We start from the raw sequence: 15,098 nt of genomic DNA on the forward strand, positions 1-15,098 counted from the left end.
AGGCCCATCTCCAACTTCTGCCCAGCAAATCGTAGATCTATATTTTTTGCCATACAATGCCTCGAAAGGCGCCATGCCAATACTCGAGTGATAGCTGTTGTTGTAAGCAAATTCAGCTAAGGGCAAATGACTTTCCCAGTTTCCCTGAAAATCAAGGACACACATTCTCAGTAAATCCTCCAGAGTCTGGATGGTCCTTTCTGATTGGCCATCTGTCTGAGGATGATAGGCACTACTCAGTCTCAGTTCAGTACCCAATGCAGTCTGTAGGCTTTGCCAAAATCTCGATGTAAACTTCGAATCCCTGTCAGAAACAATGGACACAGGCACTCCATGCAGTCTAACAATTTCATCAATATAGAGTATAGCCAGTTTGTCCGCATTATAAATTGTCTTAACAGGTAAGAAGTGAGCAGATTTAGTCAGTCTATCAACAATAACCCAAATTGAATCCATACCTTTTCTGGAGCGAGGTAACCCAACGATAAAATCCATCGTGATATGCTCCCATTTCCACTCTGGTATGGGTAGGGGTTGCAATAATCCGGCGGGTCGTTGATGTTCAGCTTTGACTTGTTGGCAATGAAGACATTTGGACACAAAGTCAGCAATTTCTTTCTTCATTCCCGGCCACCAGAAATTCTGTTTCAGATCTTGGTACATTTTCGTATTCCCCGAGTGGATAGACAATTTTGAATTGTGGCCCTCTTGCAGAACTCTTCTTTTCAGTTCAGTGTCATTCGGCACACACAGTCTTTCTTGAAATTTCAGTACATTGTTCTCGAATTGGAAACCCGATCTCGGCTTAGACTCTCTTTCTTCGATGATCTTTTTCAAGAAGTCATCCTCTTGTTGTTTCTCTTTAATTTCTTCTATAAAGGCTGGTTGAGCAGAAATAGCAGCTAGCGTTCCGCCTTGTTCTCTCAAAACAACTTCAATTTCAAATTTTTCAAGGTCACCAAGCAACTCTTTCTGTCTGGTGAGCGAACAAGCTAAGTTGGCAATTGACTTTCGACTCAATGCATCGGCAACAGTATTGGCTTTTCCCGGATGGTACAGAATCTGTAGATCGTAGTCTTTGATCAGTTCCAGCCATCTGCGCTGTCTCATATTTAGTTCCTTCTGTGTGAATAAATATTTTAAGCTCTTGTGGTCAGTGTATACTTCACATGTCGCCCTATGCAGATAGTGACGCCAAATTTTCAGTGCAAACACCACCGCAGCAAGTTCCAGGTCATGGGTCGGGTAGTTCTTTTCATGTGGTCTCAACTGTCGGGAAGCATAAGCAATAACTCTCCCATTCTGCATTAAAACACACCCCAAACCCTTATGAGAAGCATCACTAAATACAGTATAACCATCCGTACCTAAAGGTAAAGTCAAAACCGGTGCAGTCACAAGTCGAGTTTTCAACTCTTGGAATGCTGATTCCCTTTGGTCAGTCCAGTCAAATGATGTCCCCTTCTGAGTTAACTGAGTCAATGGTAGGGCAATTTTGGAGAAATCTTTGACAAATCTTCTGTAATATCCAGCCAATCCCAAAAAGCTTCGGACTTCAGTCACATTTGTTGGTCTAGGCTAGTTCCCTACAGCTTCAATTTTCTGCTGATCAACAGAAATTCCATTTTTGCTAACAACATGCCCCAAAAACATAACATGGTCAAGCCAAAATTCACATTTAGACAGTTTAGCATACAGTTTCTGTTCTCTTAAGGTTTGTAGGGCAAGTCTCAGATGATGTTCATGTTTTTCTATACTTTTGGAGTAAATCAGTATGTCACCAATGAATACAACAATAAAGTCATCAAGGTACGGTTTAAAGATTCGGTTCATTAGATCCATAAAAGTAGCAGGGGCATTCGTGACTCCGAATGGCATAACTAAAAATTCATAATGGCCATACCTCGTTCTAAAAGCAGTTTTATCAATGTCTTCCGGTTTAACCTTCAGTTGATGATACCCCGATCTGAGATCAATCTTGGAAAACACTTGTGCACCTTGTAACTGATCAAATAAATCATCAATACGTGGCAATGGGTATTTATTTTTCACAGTTACCTTGTTCAATTCACGGTAATCAATGCACAGTCTCAGCGAGCCATCTTTCTTCTTTACAAACAAAATCGGTGCACCCCACGGTGAAGTACTGGGCCTGATAAACTTCTTGTCTAACAGTTCTTGCAATTGCACTTTCAACTCCTTCAATTCAGTTGGGGCCATTCTGTAAGGAGCTTTCGATATCGGCTGTGTATCCGGAATCACATTAACGGTAAATTCAATCTCCCTGTCAATCAAATCCCCTGGCAAATCATCTGGAAATACATCTGGGAATTCCCTGACTATAGGAATACAATTCACATCAGTTTTAACACTATCATCAGTAGACACAGTCAGCACAGAACACAGATATCCTTTACACCACTTTCTAATTAATTTAACAGCTTTCACTGACGAAATCAAATATGGAGGAGGTACTACTCCACTCCCATTAAACACAAATTCAGGCAAACCAGGTGGATAGAAAACAACTTGCTTGGTCACACAATCAATAATGGCATGATATTTTTGTAACCAATCCATCCCCAATATTACATCAAAATGATCAATGTTCAATGGTAGTAAATCAGTAAACAGATGCATATCCCCAACAATGATTTCACATGCAGGGTACATATAAGCACATGTCATGGATCCTCCAACGGGTGATGATACGGCTAGCAGATAGTTCATGGGTTCTAAGGGTCTATTCAATTTCCGTGAGAAAGCATGCGATACATAAGAATGTGTAGACCCCGAATCAATCAATACATATGCATTTTGTGTACAAATAAAGAGGATACCTGACACAACGATTTCAGTATTTTGCACATCTCCCGGTACTAGGGCGAACACTCGGTCTTGCCTCATGGGCTCTTTCCCGGTAGCTTTGGGGTTAGGCTTTGGTGCTACAGTTGACGTTGCTGCGCTTGGCGTAGCTTTGCTACTAACTTGCGGAGCGGAGGGACAGTCTCTAACCATGTGGCCCACTTTGCCACATCTGTAACAGGCTACGGATATTTTGTGACAAACCCCTTTGTGCTTGTTGCCACATACAGAGCAGGGTGGAATGAACCCACTCCCTTGGCTGGGGCTAGTTGTCGACCCCGTATTCTGTTTCTTGTTGGCCGGGTTGTGCTTGCCTTTCTTGAATTTGAAACCCTGCCTTTTACCATGCCATTCAGTTGTTGGTGTTTCAGATTGTTTCACTGCTGCAATGTTCGACTCGGCCATCAATGTCCGGTCGAGAACACCCACAAAAGTCGGTAGTTTCAAAACATTTATTCGGTCAAGTATTGCAACATTAAGGCCACCCTCAAATTTCCTGGCCTTCTTGTAGTCAGTGTCCACCATATGTGGTGCATATCTGGCAAGCTCAGTGAACCTTGCTTCATATTCAGCCACAGACATTGTACCCTGTCTCAGTTGTTCGAATTCAGTCACTTTCCTATCCCTGACACACTATGGGAAGTACTTTTCAAAGAAGGACTCCTTGAACTGAGCCCAAGTCATAACAGTATTTGTATCGCGGATCAACATCCACCACCTTCTAGCTTCTTCTTGTAGGGTGAAGGTAGCTAACAATACTTTATTCGCTTCTGAGCACGGAAACACTTCAAATAGTTTTTCTGTTTCAAGCACCCAAGCTTCAGCCTTTAGCGGTTCCAGCCCTCCCTGAAAGGATGGCGGTTTCATCTTGCTGAATTTATGGGTGAAAGCAATAATATCCCCATCATTCACATTCGCATTAGGTTCCGGCTGTACCGGAGGAGGAGGAGGTTGGGGCTGTTGGTTCTGTTGTTGTTCAAGTCTAGCAGTTATCAGTTCCATCATTCTTTCCATTCTTTCCATTCTTGCCTCGGTAGATGAGGATTCAGGTTCGTTTGCATTGTCCATTTCACTATAAGCAGTTATAACAGTTATAGCAATTGTAACATAAACAGTTGCATATTTGGACAGTTATCACATCAACATGTATTCAGTCATAACATAGCCACACACTTTTCAAGTTCATGAAATGCCCTAATCACTTTTCTAGGACACCCTATAGCTCATTTGGACACGTGTGTGCAGTATGACTCGTGGTTAAGTATCGCTCTGATACCACTCTGTCACGACCCAAACCGGGCCCTATGGGTTTAGCATCGTAACCGGCCAGTAATCTGAGATTACCGAAGGCCTGCTTAACAGTAGTACAGTAAAACAGAGTTCAGGGCCTGGCGGAAGCCAATACAGTAAATAAATAATGTCCATTGAGCTGTGACAGTCTGTATGCCAAAAAGATTTTTCATGCATTCATACATACAAACAATACAGTCTATACAAAATTTACAGTCACACAGTACAGGGACCTAATCCCTTGATAACAGTACAGTTAGTAGCTGACAGTCTATACAGTAATCCAAACAGTATGGAGACAGACGGGGGAAAAACAAAACACCCCAAAGCCATAGCATGGCAACTCGGAACCTCGCAGTGAGGCACAAAGGCTGGCTTGACAAAACTGGAGTCTAACCCACGCTCCTAGCTCCGATCTGGTGGCTGAGCACCTACATATATATATAAACAGTAAGCTAAAGCCCAGTGAATAACATAGTGCGTAAAGAGGTTTAGAATGAATGTCCTTACAGTAATGAAAACAGTCCATTTCAATCAGTATTTCAGTTGTTCAGTACAGTAAACAGTCATATGTGGTACATCCGTTAGCATAACGGTAAACAGTAGGTCTTGAAGGACCGAACAGTAAATGATGGCCATCAATCAGTAAACAGTAGTGGTTCCAACGAGGGAACCCACAGAGATCTCTGTAACAGTAACAGTAACAGTAACAGTAGATGCTAAGGATGCCACAGTACAGTTTAGAATATAGGACATACATTCATTCAGTAAACAATATCAGTTCAGTAAACAGTTCAGTTCAGTATTCAGAAGATAATCATTTGAACATATCTTTACACAATTGTTACTCACAGAGTTCTGGGCTACAGTAGGCTAGAGCGTCTCCTCAGAATGCCAACCCTAAACAGTTAACAGATTGAACACACACTAAGTTTCACAGTTGGGAAAGATAATTAACTTCATTCCTAAATGTCTCGGTGTGTTCTACATCTATGCCCTCAAAGATGTCTTAAACTAGGTCTAAGAATGCCTAGAATGGGATGAGGATGCAAAGATGTGATCAGAAAACAGTTTCAGAATTTATCAGAAAAACAGAGTCCCGCTCGAGCGCAGGTTTCCCCGCTCGAGCGGTCATGCAACAAAGGTACAGGCTCGAGCGTCAACTTTCCTGCTCGAGCGTACTGTAAAAGTACTGGATGGGTGAAATCTCCGCTCGACGCCCGCTCGAGCTTGAGACACAAGCCTCCGCTCGAGCGCCCAATCCTCCGCTCGAGCGGACTGTAAAACAGTGCAGAGATATACTGGATGCTCGGATTCCACGCTCGAGCGCCAATTTCCCCGCTCGAGCGGAAGTGCAAAATCTGGGAATTCCAAATTGCACCTCCAAGCCAAAACCATGTTTAAATGCATCCAAACCGATCCTCTTGGGCTGAACTTCCAGAAAACACTTGTAAACTCATAGTTAAACATGATTTAAAGCTCAATTTGAGAAATCAAAGCCCAAGGGTGTTTAATTCAAACCCAATTTCAAACAATTTTCATGAACAAGAAGAACATGCAAACATGCATGAATTCAAACCATTTCAAAGCTTCAAAGCTTGTTCAGATGGACTCATTTCTTCAAGAACAAGATGAATTCATGGACTCAAGCCTAATTATGAACATGCATGTACAATTTTACCATGAATTCAACTCAAAACTCATCAATTCAAACATGCATGCATGAATTATGTTCTAATCCTACATGTATGAACTAAAACAAGACTTAACTCCACAATTGAAGCATGAATCATGCAAGAATTAACTCTATGACAACAACAAGAAGATGAATGTCCTACCTTAGTCTTGTATTCAAGGTTTAGGAGTCCAATTTGACAATTTACACTTCCATTCCAAGCAATTCAAGCCAATTCGACAAAATGAACTCAATTCTCTCCTATTTCCTCTCTTGGTCGGCTAGTATAAGGAAAAAGGGCTGAGGGAATGGTTTTTGATCAAGCATATACAAGTCTCTAAGTGTGTGAGGTAGTGGCCCACTTAGTGGCAAGTTTGGTAAATAAGTCAAAGTTTGCAATTAACTCATTTTAATCTAATTTAATCATACCTAATCAGTTTTCAGGTAAATACACCATAAATTCACATTAATTATGAGGACCATAAAACATCAATCAATTCCCGGTTCGGCCGTCGATAAGGCCTTCAATTAGCAGTTTAAACACTAAAATACGAACAGATCAAATAAACAATCAACAGATAGAATGCAATTCAAACGTACATACTCAGTCAATTCAGTTCCAGTTTTCAGTCAGTCAGTTCAGTACTTTAATCAGTTCAATTATCAGTCATAATCAGTTTAGTTTAACGGTAATCAATGTTTATCGGTAAGCAGTGGTGAGGGTTATTACAGTCTCCGGCGACAATGAGCACAACTGGCGCACGGAACAAAAACGCTTCCCACAGACGGCGCCAGCTGATAATACAATGGGTTCCAAATGGAACGGGTCGGACTGATCCACGCTCCTCAAGCCTATGTCCGAATGACCAAGCCCATCAAAAGACCTGCACAAGAGTTCAACGAGGAACGAGGAGTCCCCCGGCGAACCCTCCGACGAGTAAGTTAGAGAGAAGTGGAACGTGTAGATAGATTAGAGATAGAAAAACTTAACCTTCTTTTTGTCTTCGACGTCTGCTTATATCCTCCGGTAATCATTTCGTTGTCCCTTCTGACTTGTCACCTTGGCCGAAAGTCTATGCTCTAGCATACCTTGTTCATGGTGAAGACGTTCTGTCTCGACGAAGAGGGGTTATCGCAATAAATGCTGTAAGGGGCTTCATTAATGGCGATGTGCAGTGGCAATAACTTTGCAAATCATTGTCTACTTATGTGGCTTGCCCTTCTCTTGCCATGTGTGTCGCTGTCATTGGTTCTTATTGCTATGTGAGGCTTCAGCAATGCTGGGATTCAATATTTGAGTTATGTATTGGGTCTCAAATGGTGGACTATAATTTTTATGGGCTTACTCATGTCAAATTTGATGTTTATAATGCATATAATCGCGAGTCAATAGATTGTTTAAGTTTGTTCTATAAATTTATTGGACTTTAAAATGTATCTAAATTTTGTTTATATAAGTTGATTTCAAACAAATTTTTAACAAATCAAACTTAAATAATTTAGTTGGTTTAACATTCTTATGTAAAAGACCAATTCAAACATACAATGGTTCTGTGGGCGTTTAAACTTTTTTTTAAATTTTTTTTATTAACATTTAAGGATTGCATGGTATGGTAGTAAAACTTGAACTCGAGTACCGTACTCAATAAAATTGTATACGGTTTTGGTTGGTAGCTCGAAATTTAGTGGCCCTAATGGCCCTAAATTTCCATATAAGGCAAAAAAAAAAAAAACAAGGCAGAAGAAAAAAAGAAAAAAAAAACAGACTTATCCCAAAAAGGAAATTAGGGCCATTAGGGCCACTGTTTTTAGGGCCACAATTCATTTTCCAATTGTATATCATCCATTAGAGGTAAGCTTAAGTTAAGATTTATAATAAATTTATTATCATAAGCCTCGTTTAAGAATTGATTATTTTAATTAATTTTTTAATATTTTTTACGAAATGAGATAAAAAAATTAAATAAAAGAGTGATATAATTTAAAATATACATTTTTTAATTTGTAATGATTTTCCATGAGATTCAAATAGGAAACATGTTTGTGAAATATAAAAAGAATAAGATAATTTGGTTATTTTACCACTTTCGTTAATAACACCATTCATAGGCCATGTTTGGTAGAACTGTAAAAAAATACTTATAACTTATGCCTAAACAGCTTATAACTTATAACTATGAATATAAGCTAATTTCTGACTTATAAATTAAGCATCTCCTGCCCTACTCAAAGAATAAGTTGATTTCTGACTTCCAAAAAGCTATAAGCTATAAGCTATAAACTAAACTAAATACATCAAAATAGCTTAAATTAAACTAAAAGTTAAAATGAATAACTTTTATACTGCACCAAACAGATACATAGTGCTTCTAACATTTTGGTACTAAAATGTGTTCCATTAATCTCATTCAAAACTTTTACAATATCAATAATTTACCTAACCAGTTTATACATTATTTTAATTTAAAATTTTAAAATAATACTTATCAATAATTTAGTGACGTCGGTACAAACATCGCAAGAATTTATAACAGCTGGTTACCAAAATGTGGATGGCCGCCCATACCCATAGTAATGCAGACAAATCATTATACAGGGGTCATGTTTAATAATTGAAAAATGTTATACTTTAAATAATTTATTAAATTCTTTACATAGAGGGAGATTCACACAAATTTTACTTGTGCAAATCCCACATCCATATTAGAGGCTCAGTAGAAAAATTGATAAATTATTTGACATCCCTACAATAACTCTTAATAATTAGGATTTGGCGATTATGTAATGTGTCAATAATCTTGTAATAGTTAGATAAATAAATGATAGGATACTGTGTGTGATAAATAAAGAAAAAGAATAATGTTATATATATTAATTAATATATTAACAGATGATATGATATAATTTTAAAGATTTTAGATATTTGTAATTGATATAATAAGTGAGATCAATAATAATGATATAATACTAATTGATATACTAATATATATATATATATATATATATATTAATTAGAATAAATTATAAATATACTCTAGAGATTTGTTTAAAGTACAGATTATATCCTGTAGTTTGAAAAATTACAAATATTCTATCGTTAAAAATTTTTATTTAACAAAATTAATTAAAAAAGGAAATTCATAATTACTCTCATATACGATAATAAAATCACTTAAATTATTAATTGAAATATATTTATAACATCATTAAAAACTGTTAATTGGCTTGATGATTTATTAATAAAAGAAATAATTTATTATGAAATTAGAAATCTAAGTGAAATGTAATTTTTAAAATCATAAAAATGATTTATATTTTAATTCAATTTCCGAAGTATTTTTATAATTTACCTATTAATTAATATATGTAATACCGGCAATAAAAATAAAGAGGGTGAGGGTGACGGTGACGGTGACGGTGACGGTGACGGTGATGGTGATGGTAGTTGCGGACTTGAGTAGACTACATGCACAGCTTAAGAAGAAGCGCGTAAACCGATAAAGAGACTTTGGTGTGCAATTTTTCTGTGTCGTTGAATTGATATTGAGGTAACCTTTTCTTTTGTTTTGGTTTGGGCAGCTTGTGTCTGTATCGAATGTGTGTCGGTGGAGTAAAACCAAACTAGGCCGCTTTGTCTTTCACTCACAAATATATATACATATATATATATATATATGAAGGAGCTCCAAAGATCTAAATGCCGAACTGGGTTCGATTCACATTCTCTCTCTAAAACAAAGACATTCACGCTCTCTCTCTCTTCACGTTCCAGGTAATCCATATGAGCACTTGACTCTCTTTCTCTCTCGAATCTGCTTTTATAGAGGCAAAATTCAAAAACCCAAATGAACATTTATATTAGCAGATCAAAACATTTGTATCATATGTATGTGTGTATATCTGTCTTTTCTGTAGATATGTGATGATGGTACTGGACATCTATAATATTGATATGCATTGATAAAAATGTTGTGAAAATAACATGTTTTGTTTTTTCCAATATCCAAGGTGGTTTGGTAGATTCCTTTCGTGGATTCACATTTCTTCATCGTATTTGAAAAGGTAAAGTTTTCTCCATAACATATATAAGGAAAACAAAACTACTATACTCTAAAAATTCTACTAATTTTGTGTTTGGTTTGAAGATTTATAAGGGATTTAAAAAGGATAAGAGAAAAACTAGGTGTAATAAGAATAAAATATACATATATCTCACTTAATTTCACACATATTATCTCTTTTTATTTTCAAATTTCTCTCCAAATCTTCCAACCAAACACATCATAAATGTCACGTAGGTGTAAGACTCACATGACTCACATGTGTGGGTCCCACACTAAGACATTTGGTAAAAATTTTGACAGAATTTTTGAATTTCTAGTATTATTCGAAAGAAAATGTTGCATATAGGGATTTAATTGATTTTTGGTAAACCCCACTAGTTAAGCATAATTAGATTTGGCTTACTTAAAAGGTTCTTATATTTTTATACTCAAATGTATATTTTATCTTATTTATTTTCATGTATTCACACTATTTGTCTTAATTTCTGCTCTTTTAGTTTTATATTAAAAGAAGTTTTATATTAAAAGAAGAGATTGGTGTAATTATGTCAAAATTGTGACGTTTGTTGTGTTTTCTCTAAACTTAAGGGGAGTTCAGTGTACTTTATCCTATTATTGAACTTTTGGTTGATTATTTTATATTTCCCAATAGATAAAATGGAATAAAAAAATGGATTATCTGGCGTTTACATATACACAAAAGAAGATGGGTAGATCTGCCTTTTATAACCCATGAATCTGGGTTTTTTATTTTTATTTTTTTATCATTAATGATGATTCTAGATGGTATGCTCTTTTTTTTATTTTTTATTTTTATTTTTATTCTTTTCTAAATTTTATATTTTTGAATGTAATTTTCGTATGTTGATGAGTACCCCATTAGCAGAATGAACAGTGGGAGAATAAGCCAATGGTTACAAATACTAGTTTGCGTAATGATCTTGCTGAAAACAGAAGGATTCAATGTTGGAATAACTTATGTTGAGAATGCTGTTGCAAAAGGAGCAGGTGATTTTTTTTTTGTTTTGCAATAAAATAATTAAATTGACTTATTTTATTTTATTTCTTTCTTTCCTTTTTTAACAATATTCATCGTAATGTTCTTCTTCAATTCTGATATTGCACTCAGTTTGTTTGGATGGAAGTCCACCGGCGTACCATCTTGATAAGGGATTTGGAGCGGGAATTAACAATTGGTTGGTTCATATTGAGGTTGGTCCTTCATCAAACTTTGTGTTTTACAGTATATATAATCAATTTCATGGTTAATAAGAAGATAATTGAAAAAATAAATAAGAATTGTTGAGTACTCAATGCCACATAATCTCCGTTTGTCGGCGAAAATATGTTTTTACATTTTCTAGGGTTTGGTATGATAGAAAGTGCAAGTCTAACGGAGAATATTTTCCGTGATCAACATTAAACAAGTCCATTTGGGAGGAAATTTTTTCCCACTTTTGAAATTTGGATAACGCTTTCTTGATTGAAGGCTTACCAATGCAACCATACTACCACCAACACCACTACTAACACAACCATCAAAAACATTAGTTTCAATGTTGCAACCAAACATAGGAAAACTTCTTGTATTGAAAATATTTTCTAGAAAATGTTTGTTTTCCGTCAAAACAAAATGAGTGTTAATTTTATGCATTTTCTTGGCAAGCAAATAGTGGATACTGATTTTGATTTCTTGACAAATGAATTGATATGGTGATTGAATAATTGAAATTATGTTATTGATCATTCCTTCGTTGTGGTAATTACTAGTTTTGAATTGGATAACTTGCGTTGTGGTAATATGAGTTGACATTTTCTACTTTGTATTTTCAGGGAGGAGGCTGGTGTAACAATGCCACAACTTGCCTTTCCCGCATTGACACTCGTCTCGGTTCCTCCAAGCAAATGGCGGTTCAGCTTGTTTCCTCCGGGATACTGAGCAACCAGCAAAAGTTTAATCCAGGTTTGCCCCGATATTTTACTGATCTGAATTTCATTTTCCCTTCTGAAATTTCATATGATGAAATTGACGCTTTCGGTATCCAGATTTCTATAATTGGAATAGGATCAAGGTTAGGTACTGTGATGGGGCATCATTTACAGGCGATGTGGAAGCAGTTGACCCTGTAAGTTATAATTCATTCCGATCAGAATCTATGGCTTCAATTTAAGGAATTATAACAAAAGAACAAAGCCAGGCTTTCTACTTATAGGCCAATTGTATCAGGCTACTAATCTTCACTACAGAGGTGCACGGGTTTTTGCTGCTATAATTGATGATCTTCTAGCAAAAGGAATGAAGAATGCTGAAAATGTACGAGTCATACGTTACGTATCTGGCATTGTGATAATTTTCCAAGCCTGTTCTTCATCGCCCTTGTTCTTAATAGCTTCTAAATCTTGTTTGAACAGGCTGTTCTCTCGGGCTGTTCAGCTGGTGGGTTGACTTCCATATTGCATTGTGATAATTTTCGAGCTCTAGTACCCACAAGTGCTAAAGTAAAATGCTTTTCGGATGCTGGTTATTTTATCAATGCGTAAGCTCTTGTATATGACTTGCTATCATAATCATATTCCTAAACTATGCAATAATTGTTTGATTTTTATTTGTTTTGTGTAACTAAAAGAACTAAAAGCGATGGTGCTGTGTGACAGGAAGGATGTTTCCGGAGCAGCACACATTGAAGCCTTCTACAACGATGTAGTTGCAACACACGTACTCTCTCTCTCTCTCTCTCTCTCTCACTTGTATGATGTTTCCATTATGGTATATGTGGTTTTAACTCCGTATTTTGTTCACGCTCCCTTACATTATAATTGTTTCCTCCTAAAACCCTCGCTCACTTTTATTTTCTTTGTTTTCCCCGGGGGAATGAAAATGGTTTCATTGTTGTTAATTTTCCCCCGTCTTTATATTAAAAAAAAAGTCTATGAACACTGAAACCGATTGCAGAATCAGACACAAGCTTCTCACATATGGTGGAATCCATCTTTCCGGTTCTGTGATTGGTTTCTGTGCAAGTAGAAGAACTATTGTATCCAAAGAGATGTAATTTCAAGAATCCATATTTACTTATCTCTGATGCAGGGATCAGCTAAGAATTTACCCGTATCCTGCACTTCAAAAATGAGTCCTGGTTTGGTAAGTGTAGTTTTCTTAATGGAAGTTTCACTCTCCTTAATTTTTCTAAACTTGTGCTGTCTTACCAATACATCTAAACTACATTGCAGTGTTTTTTCCCACAAAACATGGCACAACAAATTCAAACTCCGCTTTTTTTGGTAAACGCAGCCTATGATTCATGGCAGGTTAGCTCATTCATTTCAATAAAAAAAAAATGCTCAAGTTTATGATGATGGTTTATATAAATGTGCCAAACTTCTCGTTTCTTACATGAGAATTTGAAAATTCGTGTCTCAACCTTTTTTGATTGTTCTGTTGTGGAATTCATTACTACATTATTTTCTCACAAGATTGGGTTTTGTTTAATAAATGGATTTTAGAAGTAGGAATTTGATGCTTTGGCATGTTTTGCATGTTGTAATTATCATATAGATATACCAGAGACACCGGTCTGGTTCTTAAAATACATGCATAATGTGAAATATATAAGGTTTTGATACATTTAACTCTTTCTAGGAAAACATAATTCCCAACATAGAAAGAGGAAGTTTCAAACAAAAGAATTATCGATTCCCACGCATTGAACAAAAAATAATAATGTCTTTCTTCAAACATGATTGTTTAGGTTTTAACTTTGTTTCTTGGGATTTCAATTTGAAGATAACAGATGACCTAAAGACGTTACAAACTGGTTGTAACATACTAACATACATGAAGAACACAATTGTGATATTTTATATTTTTCGTCAATTTAATGCTGTTTTCTTGTCCTTTCAATTTATTGATTTATTGCTTGATTCTGCTTTACTCAAGTCTTTGATTTTTGATTTTATATTTTTATAATAATTCAGGTAAAGAACATTTTGGCACCGGGTGTAGCTGATCCGCATGGCTACTGGCATAACTGCAAGCTCAACATAACTAAATGTTCAGCTGATCAACTCAAAACCATGCAAGGTTACTATTTTATAATATGTTTACCAAACTAGGAATTTCAGAAATTTCTCTGGTCCTTATAGTTTTTCTACAGTTTAAGTTTTTAGGTTTTCATGGTGCATTCCCTAAATCCTCCAAGTCTGTTTATGAAACCCAAAAAGAGTAGTGGGTCTGGTTGATTGTGTTTTCATTTTCTATTTTTTGTTTTCATTTTCTGAAAATCTGATTATGAAACCCAAAAAGAGTAGTGGGTCTGGTTGATTGAGTTTTCATTTTCTATTTTTTGTTTACATTTTCTGCAAATTACAGAAAACTTTTGTCGCAAACTGTTTCTGAAAACTGTTTTCCCCAACAATTATCTGAAATCAACAACTTTTTTAACAAAAACCAAAATGTTGTTTTCTAATTTTTGAAAATCATTTTGCATTTAATGAAAATAGTGGGAGTTTTTGAACTTTTCATTGTTTTACTTCTGAAAACACAAAAAACAAAACCAAAAACACAACATTTCTCCGTTTCCTCGAAAACCCTCTGCTGTCTTTATTTTTTATTTTTTTATCATCTTTAGTAATCTACAGTCTTTGACAAAAGCATAGACCTTTGACATTTCATTTTATAACATTACTTTTGCATTTATTTTCAGATTTCAGGATGGAGTTTCTAAGTGCATTGACGGGACTTGGCAACTCTTCATCTAGAGGAATGTTCATCAATTCTTGTTATGCCCATTGCCAGACAGAAATGCAAGAGACATGGCTGAGGGATGACTCTCCAGTACTCAGTGGAACGGTATAAGAGGCTTGTGTTTATTCCCTTCTATTTTTCATATTTTCTTGATTTTTTTTTTTTTTTTATTTTTCTGTTTATTGAACTCTAATTTCTTACTTGAACATTTTATTTATTTATTTATTATTATTTTTTGGCAGACAATTGCGAAGGCAGTTGGTGATTGGTACTATGACCGGAGTCCATTCCAAAAGATAGATTGCCCTTATCCTTGTGACACAACTTGCCATAATCGTGTTTTTGATCCAGCTGAGCACAAGTTATAGTATAGATATATTTCTATCAATTTATCATTCTCCAGTCAATAATTCATTTCTCAATACAGTAAATTATTCAATCTCGTTGCAATTAGAAGAAA

General features: G+C 35.9%; 1 protein-coding gene across 6 annotated transcripts; it reads left to right on the forward strand.

Moving 5' to 3' along the window:
* Positions 1-9,257: 9,257 nt before the first annotated feature.
* Positions 9,258-15,098, forward strand: LOC114309641 (pectin acetylesterase 8). 6 transcript variants are annotated; one of them, XM_082903806.1, is made up of 15 exons: positions 9,258-9,378; positions 9,511-9,602; positions 9,839-9,892; positions 10,781-10,902; positions 11,024-11,106; positions 11,728-11,857; positions 11,941-12,020; positions 12,122-12,208; positions 12,307-12,431; positions 12,550-12,610; positions 12,983-13,036; positions 13,126-13,203; positions 13,870-13,975; positions 14,598-14,743; positions 14,881-15,098. In XM_082903806.1, the coding sequence occupies exons 4-15, from the start codon at positions 10,782-10,784 to the stop codon at positions 15,004-15,006; spliced, it is 1,197 nt and encodes a 398-aa protein (XP_082759932.1). In that variant the 5' UTR covers positions 9,258-9,378; positions 9,511-9,602; positions 9,839-9,892; position 10,781; the 3' UTR covers positions 15,007-15,098. The 6 variants fall into 6 exon arrangements, with proteins under 6 accessions (XP_082759932.1, XP_082759933.1, XP_028111229.2 ...); XM_082903807.1 differs by having other exon boundaries at positions 9,300-9,378; positions 10,778-10,902; XM_028255428.2 differs by lacking the exon at positions 9,258-9,378 and having other exon boundaries at positions 9,395-9,602.

This window comes from Camellia sinensis, chromosome 13 (genome assembly GCF_055761805.1).
Source record: "Camellia sinensis isolate YWXY chromosome 13, ASM5576180v1, whole genome shotgun sequence".
Classification (NCBI taxonomy): Eukaryota; Viridiplantae; Streptophyta; class Magnoliopsida; order Ericales; family Theaceae; genus Camellia; species Camellia sinensis.